This window comes from Fringilla coelebs (genome assembly GCF_963513975.1).
Source record: "Fringilla coelebs genome assembly, chromosome: 2".
Taxonomy (NCBI): Eukaryota; Metazoa; Chordata; class Aves; order Passeriformes; family Fringillidae; genus Fringilla; species Fringilla coelebs.
Window position 1 is genome coordinate 69,417,915 of NC_140029.1, and position 21,473 is coordinate 69,439,387.

At 41.7% G+C, this 21,473-nt stretch overlaps 1 protein-coding gene across 3 annotated transcripts in view; it reads right to left on the bottom strand.

The window, feature by feature from the left end:
• B3GLCT (beta 3-glucosyltransferase) overlaps positions 1-7,607 on the bottom strand; it is a 47,594-nt gene extending 39,987 nt beyond the window's left edge. For all 3 annotated transcript variants that reach the window (XM_084227092.1, XM_084227090.1, XM_084227091.1), the window contains exon 1: positions 7,362-7,607. In XM_084227092.1, coding sequence (XP_084083218.1) covers positions 7,362-7,449 — 88 coding nt within the window. In that variant the 5' untranslated portion in view covers positions 7,450-7,607. The remainder of the gene's footprint in view (positions 1-7,361) is intronic.
• Between the last annotated feature and the right edge of the window lie 13,866 nt (positions 7,608-21,473).

Consider the following 21,473-nt stretch of genomic DNA (forward strand, 5'->3'; position numbering starts at 1 on the left):
CCCTTTGCATACACTTCTGGTTTGTATTAGAAAAAAATAATCATAAAATGGGCTCTGGTGCTACTTTTGTTGCTGATGTAGTCACTTAATTTGTCTCAGCCTGCTCATTTGTAAAAGTAGTTCAATATAACATAAAAGCCTTGCTAAGATTATTCTTAAGAAATCCTTTTCTTAAAAGCACTAAAGAGATGCAAATGAAAGCAAATTGTTGCAATTTGGAAGGATATCAAGACACTATTCTTCATGGTCAAATTGATGGTTTTCTTAAAAACTGGGAAAACAGATTCAAGTGGATTGTCTCATGACAAATTTAAATTATTTCTTGCTTGAAATTGACTTCAGAGTGCATTGTTAGCCATAATCATTCCCTTGATGCACTAGAAACCTACACTACAAGAAACCTAGGACAACAAGACAAGACTGTCCAAGGTCTAGGGTGCCCCATCTCTGAACACCTACATCCCTATGCTCTTCCAGCTGGAGATCAAATTTCATCAAGTGTCCAGGAGCTGAGGTTCACAGTGACATGTCAGGTCCTGATTAACCTGCATCTCAAATCACACAGCTAGATCCAGACATCCCAAAAATCATTCTAACACAGCAGACTCATGGTGGTCACAAATCAGAATCACAGAATATTTTGAGTTGGAAGGGACCCACACCTCTTAAAGGAATGGCCAGTACAGGGATTGAATCCATGCTATGAGCACCAGGCTCTAACCAACCGAGCAAATCTCAAGGTCATTTTCCTCCTTTTCTCACAATATAACAGTATTTACAGTTCAGACAAGGAATAGCTTCCCCTACACAAACCAGATCCACACCTTCTTCTTGACACAATCCTAATTACGAGATCAACACATAACATCCTTATTCCAGGAAATGTATTAATTATGTGTATTAACCTGAAGAAGTGTCACCTCATAAATTCAGCTTATTCACAAGTCTAATTTTCAGGTTTTAATATGCACCTGAGGAACGACACATGAAACCTAAGACAACTGTGACTGACAAGAGATGCTGCCTCTGTCACCACAGTGCATTCAATAACCCATGCCACACTGCTCCTAAGCTTTATAAAATATCAACACACATGATCCTTGAGACAAATCAAACCATAATCAGATCACCTATTTCACAGCACGCTTTTGAGAGCACAGATAAAGCTCTTCAGGGAATTAATTAAACAACCTACTCATCCTGGTATTACAGAACCACAGATTTGCTGAGGTTGGAAAGGATCCCTAATGGTCATTTAGTTCAACCCCCCAGAACTGGATCCTCAGGACCTTGTCTAGTTAGGTCTCGATTATTTCCTAGAACAGACTCCATAAACTCTCTGAGCAACCTCTTCCAGTGTTCATTCTTAAATTTAAAAGAAAAAAAAAATTAAAAAAAAAAAACAAAGAAAGAAGTAATTATGTTCCAACAGAATTTCCTGCATTTCAATTTGTGTAAACTGATTCGTGTCCTGTTAAGTACCACAGTCTGGCTCTGTCTTCTTTATTGCATCCCATCAGGTATTTACATGTTGGAGCTTCTCCCTGAACCCTCTTTTCTCCAAGCTAAACAGCCCCAACTCCTTCAGCCCCTCCTTGTCCATCAGGGGTACCAATCTGTTTATGATGTTCACGGTCCTTTGCAGGACTCACTCCAGTATGTCCATGTCTCTCTTGTACCGGAGAGCCCAGACCTGGATGCAGCACCCCAGGTGTGCCACACCAGTGCTGAGCAGACAGGAGGGGCCACCTTCCTTGCCCTGCTGCCACCCCTCTTCCCCCTGCAGCTCAGGGGACTGCTGGCCATCTCTGCCACAATGGCACGCTGCTGCTGCTGCGCGATCACTGAGCTGCATGCCGGGACTCTCACGTCCTGCCCCGCAGAGCTGTTTCCCAGACAGTGTGCCCCCATGTGCAATGTAGCATGGGGTGCCTCCTTGTCAGGGGCTGACTTTGTATTTCCCTGCACTGAACTCAGCTTCCCAAGTTTCCTGTGTGCCTGTTTCTCCAGCCTGCTGAGCTCCCACTGAATGGCAGCACCACCAGCTGGTGCAACATCTCCCCTTGCACATTTAATATCCTCTGCCAATTCCCTGAGGGTGCACACCCCATTGTTGTCAGTGAGAGGTTAAACACTACTGGAGCCACCATGCCATTCCTCAGAGCCCACCGAGTCAGACAGCTTTCCATCCCCTCCACTGTCCACTGACACAGCCCATATTTCCACCAGTTTGTTAGGACATTGTAGGAGACCGGACTGAGCTCAAACTCCTTGCTGAAGTTGAGATGAACAAAGCCCACTGCTCTCCCCACATTCATGAAGGCAGTCATGTCATCACAGAAGTCCTTTGGGCTGGTGAGCACGAGTGCCCATTCATGAAAACATGGTGAATTCTCCCAGTCACCCTCTCGTCCTTCACATGTTTGTCTTGTCCTTCCTTGTTTGGCAGTGATACTGAGGGTTATTTGCTCCAGCACCTTCCCAGGGACTCAGGTACCACTAGCCAACTTATCCCTGTTCTCCTAGAAGACCAGGGTGATATTCTTCTAGTCTTGAGGTATCTCCCCCAGTCACCATCACCTTTCCAAGACTATCAAGTCTTGCACTGACATGGCCAAACTCCACCAGTGCTTGTATGTGACTGCCATCAGGTCCTGTGGACTTCTGCATGTTTAAATGTTCCCTAAAGCAGTCCTCCTCCAGTGAGAGAATCTCTTCTTTGCTCCAGACTTTCTCATGAGTTTTAGGGGCTTAGGATTTCTGAAGGTCAGTCCTAATAATACTGATCAAGGCAAAGAAGGTTTCAAGTTCTTTGCACTCTTTCATGTCCTTTTTTTAACCCTGTCCTCCATTCATCAGAAGGCTTATTAATATTTTCCCTAGTCTCCCTTTTGCTGATACACCTGCAGGAGCCCTTTTCCTTACCTCACACAAGTTGAATCTCTCACCAGATTCAACTCCAGGTGGGCCCTGGCTTTCCTAATGGCATACCTGTAGTCTCAGACAGTGTCTCCACGTTACCTGACTGAATTTCCATCTCTTGTGCGCTTCCTTTTTTATGTTTGAGCTTTGTCAGGAGCTCCTGTTTGTGCATGTGGACCTCTTACCATCTTTGCCTGCCTTCCTGCATGTGGGGATGGATCATCATTGTAGAAGAAGAGTCCTGAAAATCAACCAGCTCTGACCCTGTCACACAGTGCAATTTCAACACTCACACATACAATTTATTCAACAAACCAATACATGCAATGAATGCTAAAGTCTCTTGCTATACCATTATTCTTATTCCCTGTGATTTCACTGAGGCAGCTTCCCCTCCTTTTTCAACAATTAAACACATTAAAATGACTTGGTATCTTTTACATTAAGTATATAAGGAAGACTTTTTTTCCAGCTAATACATTTTAATAAGACAAGAACTGTTCAGACTATTTTTAAACTACTGAAGAACCGTTCATAAAACAGACTAACAGACCCCTGAAGACACCACCAAAAAAGCCTCAAGACTCTTCACCCAACAGTAGTGAAGTTTTTCATGCACAGAGACTGTATGAATTTCTTAGCAACACTCTTCTACCTGATTAGCAAATCTGTTATGCACATCTAATTTGATAAAGCAGTCTTCAGCAGTCAGCTGTGGCCAAGACTCTTCTGGCTAAGCAACAGGATATCTCAGCATAAATAAATATCCTCTTCTAAGGATTTACTGGGAAAAGGGCAGCAGGAAAAGACCATGGTAAATTTATCTGGCCTACAACATAACAACAAAGGGACCGCAGGGTAGGTAGAAAATACAGTGCCTTGGCTCAAATGGACCACTCCAAGATTAATTCATTCACATGCAATTCACTTCCAGGAGGTTTCTGAAAAAGATGTTCCCAGGAATGGGCCACCGATAGAAAAATTCTAACTCCAGATGCAGCTCATGGCCAGGTCACTTGTACAACCCAGGCAGAAACTATAAATTCTCTGTGTGAAGGATATATTTTTGTTGTGTGCAAGGCATACATGCACAAAGAAGGATGACCTATGTCTAGGAGCTATCAGATGCTACTATAACAAACCAGTAACTTTTCATGGCCAAACATCATTATTCATTCAGACAATTGTAATGGATTTCTTTCAGTGTAATTCCCTAAAGCACATATCAATCTCTGGAGCTGGAGGTACCTTTGAAAAATCCAGAATTTCCCCAAGCCCTTTTTGTGTTTTCTAATACAAGGTAAGCATACCTCAGTTGGACTTGCCACAGAGCACAGAGAAAATACGTTGCAAGAAGAAACTCACTAGCTGGTAAAAGTTCAAGCCCTGTAGATACCCCAGTAACCACAAGACTAGGGTGATTAACTATACAGTTTCTTGCAAACAAAGCTATCCAAAGCAGAAAAAAAACAGCAAGGCACCATCTTAAATGCACCTGTAATCTTGTATTTGTCACTTCATTATTTAATGCATTGTGTACTCTGAAGGTTGTTAACACATGTTGTACACTAACATCACGTCATCTGGCACAAGCAGACAGAAGCAGAATGTGTCAAACACTAGCCCTCCTCTCCTTTTGCTAAATGGCCAAGAACTGAGGGTAAGATAAGGAAAGAAATTTTAGAAAGACTTTAAAGTTCTATATTATCTCCAATCTTATCTTTATGCCTTTTGAGAGCATGACTAAAATCCACTGGATAAGCTAGATTTTGGATCCATTCAAAACCTGGACATGTTATATGAGAATTCCTATTCTGTTCAATTCCTTCAATTCCTATTTATTTTTGTCAGGTGTTCCATTACTTCCATTCAAATTTTGATAAGTAAGTAGACTTGCTTATAACACAAGAAAGTAAAACTCAGCAATTATTTTCCTTGTTCAGCAACCGAACTGCAGGAATATGTGCAGGATAGAAAAATGGGTGTAAACACTGCAGCATTAAAACACAATACACTGTATAAATATATACAATTACACAATATCATATTTTATATGTAGAAGCAATCCTTTCTTTGGTAATACTCCTTCATGCATAAACAACTTCCAAATGTTTGAAATTATATGTCCTTGAAGTGCCAAGGCTGTTAAAACTGAGGAGTTAACTCTTTGCTTTCACAGACTAATCCACCTGAGACAGAAAGCAATACTTCTGTCATATTCCTCTTTCACAGTCTGATTCAAGGTTGACTGACCCCAGTGTCGTTCCAACCACCTCACTGAGCTGTGGGTCATTCTCAATGAGCTACAAAAAAGTAACAATTCTATGACTTAATGTATGGCAAAACTGTGACTGATAATAACCACTTCAAATAATGACAGCCAGTGATTACACTGTATGCAGTAGAGAAAACATTTAAAACAGAATTTCTTTACACTTCTAATAATAATTGAATGAAAGGCCTATATTTGTTTTGGTTGGGCTTCTTCCCCCTTGCAAGTTTTCAAAGGACATAAGGTTCTATGGACTGACATGATTGCAGAGAAAATCTGCACTGATATTGTCAGTCAAAGAGATGGGATCTTCCATTATGAGACAGCCTGTGAGCACTATAAATTAGTTTTGTGTATTTATATGCAAGCTTTTATAATATTTCTTCACTGTTGCTACCCTATCAGCATCAAAGACTCTGGTCTAGCCAGATAAGAATGTATTACAGATTCATCAGCACAAAATGGGGAGAGAGCAGGGGGAGGAGGAAGAGGAGAGGCTGATGCAAGCAAATTTGCAGCATCTGAAGCTTTTCATAAAATAAAAGCAACTACTTATATTTCTTTACACAAATGGCACATATGGGAAGAAGGCAGCTGAAATCACTACTCTGAACCACTGGAATGGCTAAATGAGTGAGTGCTGTGTACACCACTATCTTTAAAAAAGGCAAGCAAAAACAGTAGAAGAAAAAGCATCATCATGATCCCTTCTGATTGCCTAGAAGTTACTCCATACAAAATCATCTGAATATATTTTCCCATTCTGTAAGCTGCCACTTGCAAGCTGGGATTTATGAAATTACCTAACTACTGACAGACAAGCTGCTTGCTTCTATGGAAGGCAATTAAAATTATTTTTGTTTTCGAAGAACAGATTTACTATCCAGGCCATCTCAAAAGCATGGGTTATTTGGGAAAGGACAGGCTCTGTAACATAAACAGGTATTAAAAAACAAAAAGAAAACCACGATACTGCAGGAAGCCTCTGGTGAACAAATCCCATACAAGGATTAAATCAAGACCTACTAAACAAGAACACAAGTGTTTCCATTTCTGCTTTCTATCTGCATGTAAGTAGCTATCTATGCACGTACAATAAATACAGATATGGGAAAAACTGAATCTACTATTGTCTGACTGTGATTGCAATCTGTTTGCTATTAGAAGTGCTATAGTACCTTACTGGAGCAAAGCTACTCATCCCGGAAAGAATGAAATGCAGCTTTAGGAAGAGCTGTAGAGTATTAGGACTCCTCCAAAAACTAAGCTATGTCTGTGAAAGGAAAAGTGTTTAGCAGAAAGAAAACCAAAATAGCACAGTTTTACTTTGCTGGAAACGTGATTTATTAGCACCGGTTTTCCCCTGCATGATTTTGATGCACAAGCCATAGCAGTGGAAGAGAATCAAATCCAAAGGATCACAACAAACTGACAAGCCTATGCTGAAAGAGATGAAAATACTCACGAATAGAAATAATGAGAAAGAGAACAGATGTAAACATTTACTTCTGCCTCTTACACTCACGCCAACAGCTCCCAACTCCAGGAGCCTGTAGCAACCTAATCGCTGACATTCTAATAATCCTTCCCCTTTCATCTTCTCCCAGCTGACCAGACACATGAAAAACATCTCTAAAACACAGTAATATATTTCCTTCCTCTCGGCTGGCATTTTAGGCGGGCGGCTTTACCTTTCCCCCCGCCCCGAGCAGAACACTCCGCCAGTGCGGCGCTGCCCGGACACAAGCACGAGTGCTCCGCGCTGGGCTCGGCTGCTCTACGAAGCCGTTCCGGCTCCCAGGCCGGTTTCCCCGGTGCGGGCTGTCCCTGCCCGCCCGCCCTGGCCCCGCACGCCGCCCCGGGGGCGGGAGGCGCTCCCGGCGCTGCCCGGCAGCCGGGGCCGTGCAGAGAACCCGCGCCGCCCGGCCGCGCTCCAGCCCGGATCGCCAACAAACTTCGGGAACGGGGCACCTCGGCTCCCCGCCCGCCCGCCGGCCGCGCGGGGCGGGACACAGCGGCCGGGAAGTGGCGGCGGCTCCGGCGCCGCTCCGAGCTCTCCGGCTCTCCGCGCCCTCTTCCCTGCCATCACCTCCTCGGAGGGGCCGAGCGTCCCGGCTCCCCTCCCTTCACCTCGCCATGGCGTCCCGGCCCGGCCCCCGCCACTCACCCCGGGCGCGGAGCGGCGGGAGAAGGAAGACGAGGTGGGCGCAGGCAGCGAAGAGGAGCCAGCGGCTGCAGCCGGGCTCCCGAGACATCTTGGCGGGGGCCGCTGAGCAGCACGGCGCGGGGAGGAGGCGAAGGGCACGGTGCGCCCGGCTGCCCGCCCCTGCCGCAGGAGCGCGGGCGAGCGGCCTCCGGCTGGTGGCGGCGCCGCGGTCGCCGCCTGCCTGCCTGCCCGCCCTCCTCCTCCTCCTCCTCCCGCTGCCGCCTTCCCCTTCCCTCCTCCCGGCAGGACCGGCCGCCAGCGCCGGCAGCGGGGGGAGGCGCTCGGCGGCCGCGGCGCCCTCTGGCGGCAGCAGCGGGAGAGGCAGCGCTCCCGCGGCTCCCCGCGCTCCCGGGGTGCTCGTCACGGGACACCCGCCGCCCCCCGGGACCCGGAGTGAGCATCCTGCCCCAGATAATCCCAGTAAGCACAGCTCTCCTTAGCCATTAACTCTTCTTAACCAGCCGTTGGAACGGACTGCCAGGGAGGTGTGGAGTCACCGACTTTGGAGGTGCTTAAGGAAAGACTGCGTGTGGCACTCAGTGCGCTGGTGGGGTTGACATGGTGGTGTTCAGTCGTGGCTTGGACTCGATGATCTCAGAGGTCTTTTCCAACCTCATTGGTTCTGTTAGTCTGTGAAATGTTACCCAGCACTCCAACAGGAACCTCATCCGACAAATCAGGGGACCTAATTCATCTCTAGACCAACCCTCACAAACGTTAGCCAAGAGAGCATGTGGCACCTTCAGATAGCCTTTCCTAAACTACCTGTGTGACCAGAGTGTAGACACGGGGTGCAGCATGGAGTACAGGCATGGGACCTGGAGCACAGCCTTGGCACTGGAGACTCCACAGCTAAAATGACTCACCCTGTTTGGCTAAAGAAATGCAGACCTGGAGCTGCACAAAACTGGTTTTAGGGGTAGCACAGAGGGCAAAGTAGATTCTAACATGCATGTATGTCATGATACAGACAGTAAATTTGGATATAACAGAGCCATAGACCAAAGAAGAAAGATCAGAATGTGAAGCCTTGCTAGTAAACAAAAAATGACCCAACATGAATCCTGGCACAAGGAAGAAGAAACCGTCCATGGGGATGTCAGATTTGTCCTAGTGAAGCACTCCACATGTTAACAACTTGCTATAAGATCCTCCATACACCCCAGAATTAACCTGCTGTCCTGCAGACCCAGAGAAGCCTCAGAAAGGCAAGCAGTGATACAACTAGAAACTCAGCAGTGTGTAGAAAATTTTCAGTGCAATGTTATTCTTTCTTTTTCCTGTAACAATTAGACCTGTATGGATAATTCTTAGAATTTCACATTTCAAGTATAGTAGCAAGAAACAAAATGTTCTTGACATATAACATATAATATATAACATATAAGGTGTGCTTCCTCTTTGCTCTTAAACATGATTTTGAGTGTAACACCTGGTGCCTCTATGTAACAATTCATTTCATGCTGGCTACCTATAAACATTCATTCCAGTCAGGTCTATTTCTACACATTTTCCCATCAAATACTTTTCACACAGACCCCTCCTAGCAACCAACCATTCAATATGCACTGACCTCACTGGAGAAAAATGGTGCAGAGTCCAAGTCAGCCATGAACTATTTTTAATCCAGCAAGGCCAAACAGCACAGGACCCAACTTGGATCTTTCTTCAAAACACTGCAACCTTTAGATCTATGGCATTCTTCTCCTCAAGGTCAAGTGGTTACAATAGGATACCTTAAATATGCCAGGGAAGTGATAGTGAAGATGAATGCAAATCTTTTCACAGTGATGAACACTCACTCCCACTGCAAGCTCAGGCAAGCACATCTATATCACAGTAACTTGGTAGCAGACCTCACACTTCCCTTTAAAACTATCACAATAGAAACATGTTAGCCAGAGTTCTTTGGAGTACTCAACCTGCTTGATGTATTTTCTAAACACACACCCCCTGATATCACAAGAGAAGGGAAAATGAGGCACAAGCATGAACAACAGCTTGTTGTTTGCCTCACAGAACAACTGCTTGTTGCTGACATTCCAACTCACTAAATAAGTTACTGGCCTTAAGAATAATAATTCTGATGCCAACTAAGTAGAAACTTACATACTATTTCTGATTTTATGTGCATACTCATCATTAGCAGGAAAAAAAATAAGAGAGAAGCATAAAGTTATTCTTCCATTTCTAGAACTACAATATAAAATATATGAAACCTTTTGCTTAACATGTATATCTGCATTTGCTTGGTTTTCCTTATAAGTTTCAGCACCATTTCCCACCATTTTTTCCATGTCTCTGTTTTGTGCTGGTTTCTTTAAGAACTTGCATCACAAGGATCATGCCCACAACATCTGGGATAAACAGAAGAATTTTCACTTTCAAAATGGTTAAGATACACCCATGTTCCAATGTTTCCCCATGCAGTGAGTCTGTAAGTAAAAAAAAAACCCAGCCTTTTACTTTGATGTAATAAGTGTTTTGGCTTGTCACAAATATAAGAAAAATTCCATTGTAACAACCCCCAAGAAATATGGAACTCTACCATGAAACATGGTGTTCTCCAACTGTTAAGAAAAATAGCACTTAAGTGTTTGAAATCTTATATTTAGGTCTGTGAGGAGGAAGTATGAAATAAAGCTTTTTCTTGCATTCTACTCTACTTACACACTCAGATTGTGTTTGTTATTCTAACTACCCCACTGAGAATTTCCATCTCAGAAGAGTTGAAAATAATGAACTTTCCGTTAAGGAACACAGAGATTTAGAACACCAGCAAGCCTCCTTTCTTTATAGTATTACATATATTTTAAATTCCTTAATTATAAAAATGTGGCACCTCTGCTCTCCCACCTCCGACATTAGAAAGGGGGGCTGCAAATACAAATAAATGCTGCCAGGGATAGGTAGATAGATAGATAGATAGATAGATAGATAGATAGATAGATAGATAGATAGATAGATGCATATCAAATGCAAAGGTTGGCATGGGATTCAAAGGTAGCTTTCTCTTTGTGCAGGCACTGCAGCAGTGCCTCTGGATACCCTGGTGGCTCTGTCATTTCTCTGTATAGAAGGACTGTAATCCAGGGAAACAGAGAAATTATGAACCAGACACAACAGCAATTACTGACTTAGAGAGCGTGACTGCAGCTACGGTGTTCTTTTAGCCATCTGAGAAAGGTTTCATCCAGGAATGGCAGAGTTTCTGTAGTTTCTTTCAATAGGTTGGGCAGAAAAACTCTCTGTCAGAGACAGCCCTGCAAATCACAAGTTAAGTTCTGTTCCAGCTCTTCATCAGGCTTCTGCAATTGGACCCCTCTGTCCTACTTAGGAAGTTACATAAGGAGGGGCATAACTTTAAGTGATGATTAATCCTCTGGAAATGAGCAAAACCAATCCCAATGAGTTCGGAACCCCACAATTACTTTTTAAATAACAACATGCATTTGGAAACAGTTTCTCAGCTTTCAGCTACTCAAGGCAGATATTCAATGGCAGTTCCACTCCATTATTAGGTACCCTAAAATACTGATATCCTGGGAATACACCTCCCTTTGTCAAACACTTGGCAGTGGGCTTGAGCAGGCGAGCTCTGATTCTCTGCAGCATTCAGATCTGAACTACACTCGCTTGCCCCCTTGGGACCACTCTCTCCCTGGGACCACAGCTCTCCCTGGGAGCAACCTGCAGCAACAGGGAATGTCCCCTACACTCCAAACATGACTCAGTCTTGGGACTTGCCCCACCTTGCTCAGGAGAACTGACAACATTGCAGTACCAGCACGTGCATGCTGTAAACCTGACAACCAAATCACTGAGGGAACTCAGCGCTCCAGTCAACCCCTGTGGCAGCCCACAGTGTAGTCTGAGTTTAGTCTCTCTTCTTCCTGGGTTAACCTGGGAAGTGCTTGTTTTTATTAAAATTGGAGGATTCATGAGCCAAGTCATGGAGCCCTCAATCAAAGCTTTATAGAGAACTGGTGTGCAGCTGCAGTGAAGAACCCTGGGAACAGAGTTCAACCAAGCAATTTTTCATGATAGAGACTGCTGTTATTAGATCACACACTCTCTAGAAAGGACTCGGAAAAACACTGGGTGTGAAGCAATCAGTCACAGATTCTTACAAGATTGTAAAAATGGATCAAAGACAATTCCTTTCCTATGGGGTAGTAATGAGTGCCTAACTCCCTCTGCCAGTCAGCTCCTCTGTCTTCTGGCAGAGAAACAGTGGAAATACCATCTGCAGCACATCCTCTGGTGCTCATTTAGCATTGTCCAAGAGGCAGAATATATGTACTAAGGGGAGGGGGCAGGACACAGGAATTTCAACATCTTTGAACTATTACAGACCAAGCTACCAAGATAAGAAACAGATCTATCAAGCTGTGGAACTTAACACAGGTACCCAGAGTTCAGCTGATGAGATTATCAGATGCTCCTGTCTACTGTACTGCAAACAGTCAAGGAGAAAATTCCGTAGGCAGGTGTAGAGGACTGAAGCTTTTCAGTCTTGACTATAAGCCAAGGGCATGTTTCCCACTCCCTTGGTCAAATGAACAGCTTGTCTAGAGAACTGTCAGACTTGCTGCTCTCTCCTGTTTGGTCTCCTGCTGCTTCCATCTGACACATAACTGCCTCTACCAAGCTCATCTGAGCTCTTTATATTTTCTCCGCTGAAATGTAGCTATTTAAAAATGCAAAACATCCGTCCTAAACTACCTGATCCTATCTTTTAACAAATTAGTGGAAATACTACCTTGTCACCTGAAAGTCAAAATATAGATGAACAATAAGGGATTTAACTGAGCAAAATAATGTATGAACAAAATGCTTCCATAAGGTTTAAAGAGCTTATTGGCTACATTAAATTCTTTCCCCAGCTTCTAATTCTTACAAGAAAAGAAACGGTGGTGTAAAGAATCACCCACTTTTCTCAGCCGTGTACCAAGTCATAGTGGCAGGGGAAAAGAATGAGGCAAACTGTTCAAGAAACACTGAAGTGGGTGGTTAAATAATGTCCTATGTATTTGTATTTAACATTTCTGCTGGTTTGTTGAGCTGTAAATATCATCACTCAAGCATTGATTGACCTGCACCATCTCCTGGGATTTGCATCAAGATGTCCCATGCCTCATAAATAACTTCCATATATTTTGTTTTGCCTCATTACAGCTGACCGGTAAACCATGACAGTTCAGAAACCAATTCAAATGCTGTTAGGACATCCCAATTTGGCAGCCAAAAAAAAAAAAAACATGAAGAAGAATCCCTGAGAGGGGAAGAGACAAGCAGACACAGTAATATCCAGAGATGTTCTGCCAGCATGGAACATCTTAATGAGGCTTTAGACACTGGAAAAATCCATCCTATAAGATGGTAACACAAAGATTTTGGGGTATGTCTGTCTTACAGCTTTTAAAGTCAGTAATCTCAAGGAGTAAAGGAGCTGTATACTTAGATGTGAACACTCTAAACAGTGGCAGGTGCATAACAGCTAGTTTCTTCAGCTGAAGTAGTTTTCTTTTGAACCAGCTCAGGTGTGCACAGTAATCATGCCATTGAACAAGCAGAGTTGGAAAATTGTGTCACTTCAGAAATAGCTTTGAGCTGGGTGTTGGACCAGATGACCTCAAATCTTCTTTCCCAGCTTAATTATTCTCTTATTCTGAGGTGATAGGGAGAAGAATAGAAAAAGACAACACCTACCTGCACACAAAACACTCACCTGCAGATAAAAACAGTCAGCTTTGGATGTGTAAACTCACTCTCACTACCAACAATAGAGGTTGGTATTTGCTGCCTGTTGAGGCCTCCTACTTAGGCAAAGCAGCAGTTTAAAGTCATTGTATCAGTCATTATTAAAATGATTCAATTCTGAGCTTGCCAACTGTCCTTGCTTATGAATAAGTCACCTAACAACCATACCTTTATATGAACAAAGCCACATGAAATATCTTCTATGCAATAAAACTAGATGTAATTATCTGAAAAGAATTTCTGCACTCTGATTGTCTTCACTCAGAGGTGGACATCTGCCTTTTCCTTTTCAGTGACTTAAGGCGAAACAAGGGCTGGGATAGTTAACCAGATGAGTGATCAAAACTGACAGTAGGAACTGGAGCACTTCTCACTCTGAAGTTTTCAGTTATGGAGTGGCCCTTAGGAGCCATTACAGCCTGGTGTCATTTCAGAGCAACTGCGCTCATCACAGCCTGTATTAGCCTCAAAGCAGTTTTAGATTATGTCCACCCACAAGGGCTCCCTTAGGACTCTTTCATTCTGCTTTTGATATGGGAAGTCAAACAGAACTGGATCAAAAAAAGCACAGAATGACACATCTGGTACAGAACCATTCAAGTACAACAATACCAAGTCAACATGATGCAGGGAAACTACAAAAGTCAAAAGACATTTCAGAGGTTGATGGCAACATCGTCTAGGAGAACATTGGCCAAACCTTCAAAATACACAGTCCTAAATCAAAACCACTCAGTTAAGAGTCTGGAAAAGAAGATTTGTGACCAAACAGTATGGCACACTGGTTATAACAGCAGTACCAAGTTTTTACACAGCTCTACGGAAAACAAAACCAATCCTAAGGAAATGACCATGACATGCACAGTATACATAAAGTAAAAATTAATGGGGAAACTGCATTTCTTTTTACTGGCTCATTACTGGACTACTTCCACAGTAGTCACTGCTGTGTAACTGGTCAGAAAACTTTCAAAATGCAGTCTCTGATGGTTTAATTAATGTGAAGACAAAATACTGTTATCTACTGAGTATTTTGTACAATAAATTTAATGAGCCCTGGGAAAAAAATTCATATCGGTGTAAGGAAAAGTGTATTTGCTGTAAGTTTTTATAACAGTCTCCTTATTGGGAGCAAAGCTTTTGTCCCTGCCAGGAAGGAGATCAAGGTCCACTTAAAAAGTCCTAAATACAACTTAAAAGTAAACCTAGAGGAATCTTGACCTTAAGAAGCACATAGTGGTATCTGATATATTAGCCCTGCAACAGACAAAAATCAGCTCTGAATTTAAAAATTGTTCTAAACTGAATTTTATTAAAGACAATAAACCACACAGGTGCTATTCTTGCTTTTAGCATTAGTGTACAGCTTCATCACAGGCTGGCTGGTGCACGTGCACATGAAGGCAGTTTGGCTGTACAGAATATCTTTCCATTTCAGCACTTGAAATCAAAACACCACTTCCCTAAACTGCACAACATCAGATCTTGGTTAAAAATCTGTTACTATTTAAAGCAAGATGATTACTTAAAATCAAACTAAAAAGGGAAAAAAAAAAAGAGAGAGAGAAGAAAGAAGGCAACCAGTTCTGCGTTCTGACTTGCCTTATATAGTTATGCTAAAGGAAAAAAGGAGCAGAGCCAACACTGTGAAGGCTTATATGAGGCAATGGTGCCACCCAATGTCCAGAAGTTATACATAAATTGGTTTTTCTTTATTGATCCAAGAACAAAAAAACCCCAAACTCAACAAGCTGTGTGCAATGTTATTAGTAATCATAACTGTATGTGAAGGCTTGGCGCAGGCATAAGATTAACACATGTGGTAAATTTCCAAGCAGGCAAAAATTTTTTTAGTTTCAGCTTGAAATTTCTGAAAAATGAATATTAGCACAGCCCAGGTAAATCCATTCAAGCTGTCAAAACACTTCTACATCCTAAGGTCCTCATTATTTCATTTTCTCACTTTCTGAGCCCTCTCAGCTAGGGCCTCTCACAGAGATCAGTTTCAGCATGTTCCAAGCAGTGCAGGGACTTTACTATTACACTACTGAAATGAAAATTCTTGCACAATAGTCCAGTTTTGATAAATGGATGTATCCAGCCTGTGTTCAAAGGACAGTAACTTTTTAGAAAGGCACCTGTAACTATAAATAAAGAGTTTATAATATTGGAAAACTTCAGCAGGGTTAATGACAATTACTGTTAAAAGTGTACATCCCACTTTCATTTGGAATTTTGCCCTCCTCCTTCTACTAGAGGAACTTTATGTGACTTCTTCTGAAATTAAGAAAAATGCTTTAATGAGCATATACCTCTTCCTTGTGCAATTCTAAGGGTATAAATGTTTATTTTTACCACTTTGCAGATCATGTGTCCTATGCTATAAAGCATTCTGTTCTGCCAGCTCTTTGGGCTCTCTTCGACTCTTCCAAATCATCTATAAATGTAAATAAAAAACTACACATGGCAAGTCATGCATATTTACTAAAGCACTCACATCACAAAAAGTATTACTGTGTTAAGATCTACTTTCCTGTACTAGAATGTGCTGATATTTTTTCAAATATTGCTTCTTTCTTTGCACTCCCTAGCTCATTATGCAAGTATGGGTTTGTGCTGCCTTATTTTCACCATATTCATAACCAAATCTTGTGTTCGTGGGACAAATAAACAAGCTCCCTTCAGAGGCATTTACTTTTCAAAATGAACATAATATTTCTTTGTCAAGCATATTGATTTTTTTCTTAAAAAAAAATCTGCAATTTTAGATGCAGCACTTTTGACACATTCCTTGAAAATGAAACAATTTCACCTATTAATCGCTCAGCCTGTTCATTTTTAACTCTCAGTATTTCATCTTCCATCCAATATTTTTTTATAGCTTTCATATGAAAACAGTGTAAATTTTTCAACTCTCAGAATACATTTTATTAACAGGTTTATGTTGCAGCATATTTGAGATGGACATATATTTTTAATAGCTAATAGGTTCTAAGTATAGATATAGAGGTACTATACACACTCAAAGGAGAATTTTGTAGTTCTCAATTTGTGGCAGTTGTTGACTTTATGAGAATGAAAGAGGGGAAGCTGCATACATACATTTATTTTTGGGAAAAAAAGTGTTTGATTTGTGTACCTATAGACACGGCGCAATGCACACTCACTTTTAAAAGATACTTTATTACTTGATCTTTCTAAGCATGTTTACTGTAACCTGTAGTGTGTGTATATTTATGTACTTAGTTAACTTTTCATGCTGTCCAGGCCTAACCACTCAGTCAGTAGATTTTCTGAAAGTTACTGGAAAAGCAAAAGAAATTAATTTCTTAGTGTCTGGACAGAAGATCCTGATATTATATTGGGGTTTTTTTCCTGTTTTTTAAATAAGTCAAAATCTGAACAGTCTTTGAAGTGCTTTGGATACTTTCTAGTGAAAAAATGGCTTGGATTACTGTCAGAAATTCATAACAAGTACATGTCATACTAATAATGTAAGTGATATTTTTAAAACATTCTATCAATGTTGAAAGCACAAGAAGTCTGCATAATCTGTGCACATCTAATTAGCACTGAGTCATAAAAATGATACATAATGATTTGGCAGCATATTGCCAGATGGTTTGCTATCAGATCAAGTAGTAATAACTTAGCTTATTTATCTCCATTCCCCTCATCCCTTATTTTTATTTTCATCCCTTTGCATTTTCCCACTTAAAAATAACATTCAGTTCCTTTCATTTCATATACAAAAACCAGTCAAAACCCCACTGATTTTTTTTTTTAAATCCAGACTTAAGAGAGGATTTGCAATCTTTCTGCTTTTACAAGTACATTTATTTTATTAATTGCACTTAGGCCTTGGAGAGTTTATACAGTCTAGTTCCATATTTACTTAAAAAACATCCATCTCTCTCCTTCTTCCAATCAGAGATGTTCAGCTGGTCACCTATATTAATTTTGTTTTCAACCATAATAATATTGTCTGATTTTTTTATTTAAAACACATCTCGTGTCTAAGCAACAGGAGAAAAGTGTATGAGGGAATTATAAACATATCACTCAAATTAGAGTATTTGAGATTCATGACCACTCCAGGTTGAGTACTATTTGAATGTGCCCAATCTCCATAATTTTGGATCTTAAAGCTTTTATGGTATACCTACTTTGCTGTGTTAAGTTTATTAAATACAAAGTAAATGAAGAGTAAGTGTTGTTTTTCCTAAAATCTTAACATTTTCCAGTGGGACAATCCTGTTGTTTAAGTGAAAGGATGAAAATATCTGTACATCCAAGGGAATATAACTAAGAATTTCACAATGACTTTGGCATTGTAACTTTTAACTCACCTTCTCCACATTTGCGTAAATTTCAGCCTTAATTTGTGCTTTTCTAAATACAAATAATGCTCAACATCAGACAGTGACAGTACCCCAGCCACCAAAGCAAACATTCACTGCTACAGGTTTTGAGGAATTCATGTTTAATCTCAAAAATAAAGTGTGCTCCATTTTAACTCCCATTTTATAAGAACACAGAACTATCAATAGGCATGAAAATGAAAACAGTCACAAGAAAGGAAACATCCTTGTATTCAGATTAAGAAGGTTTCTTTGGGTTAAGAGTCTTATTCAGTGTGTGAGGAAGATAAAGCCATCACCCTGTTGGTTACTCTGGGATTTGGATCCGTGCTGTGCTGAGTGTACAAGTGCTGACACATGGCCAGAGCTGCAAAGAGCCTCATTAGAATTTGCCAAGTGCTGGAGCTCTTATCAGGAAGCATGCAAAAATCTATCAAGTTAAGTTTATCTGCCTTACCCAAGAGCCTGTGCATTTTGTACAAAGTGGATATTCCCCTCAGTAGGGATGCTCTGAACAGCTCAGCTCAGATTTCAAACACTCAGAAAGCAGTGCCCATAGATTTCTGTGCTTCAGGCTACTTACTACCACATTGGTGACATATCCTCTTCAATCTTCCTCTTTCTCCAAGATAAGAATGTGAATGGAGGTATTAGCAAAGATAATGCTGTAGAAATTATCATTAACACTTCCTATACAGAAGAGACAAAGAAAATGTAAGTGAAAATACAAGCAGGGTATGGTAGTCTCACATAGTTGCATAGTCTTTTGGCAATTCGTATAATTTTCCTTGACACAATCCTCTTTTTCACTTGATTTACAAAGTGTTTATATACGTGAAAATAAATACCATAGAGTGGTAACACAGTGGTATGAAAATCAGTGTAAAGCAAGAGCTGAAGTACTGGATTGTACCGCAAGTGTGAGACTACTGGAGCTGTCTAGTGAACTAATTCATGTTTCCAGAGAACACAGCTTGATAGGAATGGCAGTCCTCCTTTGGAATAAGCAATGACCTGAAATGCTCTTTACCCTTTTAAAACTTAGCTGTGAACCCAAGAACAAATGAACCCTAATCTCATTAGGTTGCATTAAAGACCTTCTCAAATGATGAGAGACAGAAACAGTGCAGAAGCTTTGTTTGACCAGCATGTGCTATCACAAGGGCCAACTGCTCACATTTACAGAGAGGCAGCTGCAGTAAAGCTGGCACAGGCAACTTCCAAACAGATTAGAACAATAGCATGCCCTGGAATGCAGCTCAATCCCCAAATGGAAAGTGAGAACATATATAAAGTCCCCAGATAAGTGACAGAGACCTATTTACTTGGAGTGCAACGTTTCCATGTTGCCTGCCTATACTGGGATGGTTTTTCCTGTTTTCTGTTTCTATTAAAATATGAAGATTATGTACAAAGAATGCTGCCTCTACTCTCCCAGCAGAGGTCCTGTAGATCTCTGTTTGGGCCTCTGGCAACACAGCAGAAATTTCAAGCACTCAATTGATTCCCATGTTAATTTGGAATAAGTGCCTATGCTTGGCCTTCCACAGGGACATTAGCCCATCCTCTAGCTGACTGAGGTCATGTTTTATAATGGTAACATTCCCTGTATAGACACTAATGTCATTCTATCTCTGCTCCCCATGGCAGGTTACCAACATTAGGACTGGTTTAACAGATGAGGTAACTCCTGTTCCCATGTTAAATTCAGTTTCTGAACACCCTTATCAATGCTCTGGTAGAGGCCACAGTATCAAATATGAAAATAATTTTTAAAGGCTTGGTCAGCAACCATTTTAAAGCATTGCTTGCACTGAAGAAGGTCAGATTGATCTTTTCTCCAGGTCAGAATGTGGGCATGTTTACAGAAGCCATTAAGTGCCACAGTAAGAGCACTTAGAGAACTAAGGGCGAGGAAAAATCCACCAGAGGCACCTTTTTGTCACCAAACTCTCTTTTAATTTATCATAAGTTAAACACCAAAGTAGAGAGAATATTTGGGTAAACTGAGCAACACTCATCCTAAATGTACAAGGCAACCTTAAAAATTTGAAAAACACAGCTCAGTCATTATATTCTGGTAACAAACTACGATAGTTGATGCATTGCAAAACCACTAAGGTTAAAACAGAGCAGCCATATGAAAGAACCAAATAACCCCACTGAACAACGAGAAAGCAGGGGTAGCAGAACTCTCCTCTCCCCTTCCCAGCAGCATTAAGATCACAGACTCCATGACCAAGGAGAACATTAACAGAAATTTCACATCAGGCCAGCATTACTGTCCACATGGACATCCAATAAAGGCTGATGTGACACCCAAAAAGGCTGGTTAGCCTCAGTTCTGAACGGCTAGCTCAGGCCAACAGGAACACCAGCAGAGGTTAGAGTGTTTCCCCACCCGCCCCTACAAGAGGATGGGCTGTCTATATGCAACCCTTCCTGTCTCTAGTTTAGAAGGAAGACACACACGTTCTCCACATTGCTGGAAGAAAGAACCAAGACTTTTCAGAATCTTTTCTTAGACTTTTGAAATAAAGCTTATCGTCTCATTTCTACAGCCCTTGGTAAATCATGGTTTTAAGGATTCCAATCCTGCTGGCTTTATCCAGAGCATCAGTCTAGACAGACAGATGCAAGTGTTCTCACTGCCAGGCCCCACCAGTGTGTTAATCTCAGCCAGCCAATGTCATGTCATTTCTTGATGCCTCTTTGATCTTTATTCCTTGACTCTCATCGGTGATGAAAAACAGGGGGTTCTTACTCGCATCACAACGTTCAAACTCATCCCTGCACAAAGCACTTCCTGCAGCCACAGGGTTTCCAGCCTACAGACCTGCTGGCAGCATGCAGCACTGGCCTGTCCTTTCACAGCAGCCCTCACCATGGCCTCAGCTGCCCCAGCCCAGAGGCAGGAACCATCTCTAGCAGCACCTTACCAATTTTACCTCCCTCCTCTCTACTCCTCCTCAACACCATTTACAGTTCCATAGTGGGAACGCTTAGCGAGTCACTACCAATATGTGCTTCTGCTCTAGGCTGAGTAAAAATAAACTTTATGCCTATACTGGGATTCCAGTTCATTGAAGGCATAACTCAAACCACTGCACTGCACCATCAGAGATGGTGCCAGCAGAGTAACTTCCAAATTCGCTGCTGATCTTTTCCTCCCTTTAGAGAGCAGCTGCAAATCTGGGCAAACAGTCAAGTTTTCTTCTTTTTCTATTCAAGGATAAACAGTTTGTAACATAAGATAAAAAGGAGAAAGAATGTTTGGTATCTACTTTTATCATTTAAGGCAACACTTTCACCACCAGATATGCTGCATACCCATAATTTTCCAGAACAGGAATTCCTAAACAATCATGGAAAATGCTAGGTACCCCACTTCTTGTCAGGTAGGGTGACAGCTGACATACAGGTGAACTGATAAATTCAAAGACTGGTTTTTAACACTCAAGTTCTACAGAAGTGTTATCCAGGATACAAGGACTTTGGATGCTCATGAAGGCCGCTTAAGTACTTTAAGAATTTCTGTATCAGGATATTTAAGCAGCTAAATACTTTGATGAAGTCTGTCTCCTCATTCAAAGCTTGAAATACATTACCATGAATATTTACCATGTCAAGTAAGGACATGAAACTTCACCAGCGCACACACACACATCTATCAGGCCAACCTATCAGCTTGTTCTGAAGTTAGAAGCTGCATCCTTAGCTAGTCACGCTGGTCTCATGAATTTTTCAGCCCTGTGTCTCCTCTGAAACAGGCAAACACTATTTTAGGAGACCAAATCCTCCCCATACACCCCCAAGAGGGGTCAAAATCCAGCAGAGCTGAATGCGACACAACACTGAAGCAAAGGTTTATCAGAAATTGCTGAATCACAGTTCCTAGAAAGGGGTTGGAGGTGGAGGTGGAAATATCTTTCCTCTTCCATGCAGGGAC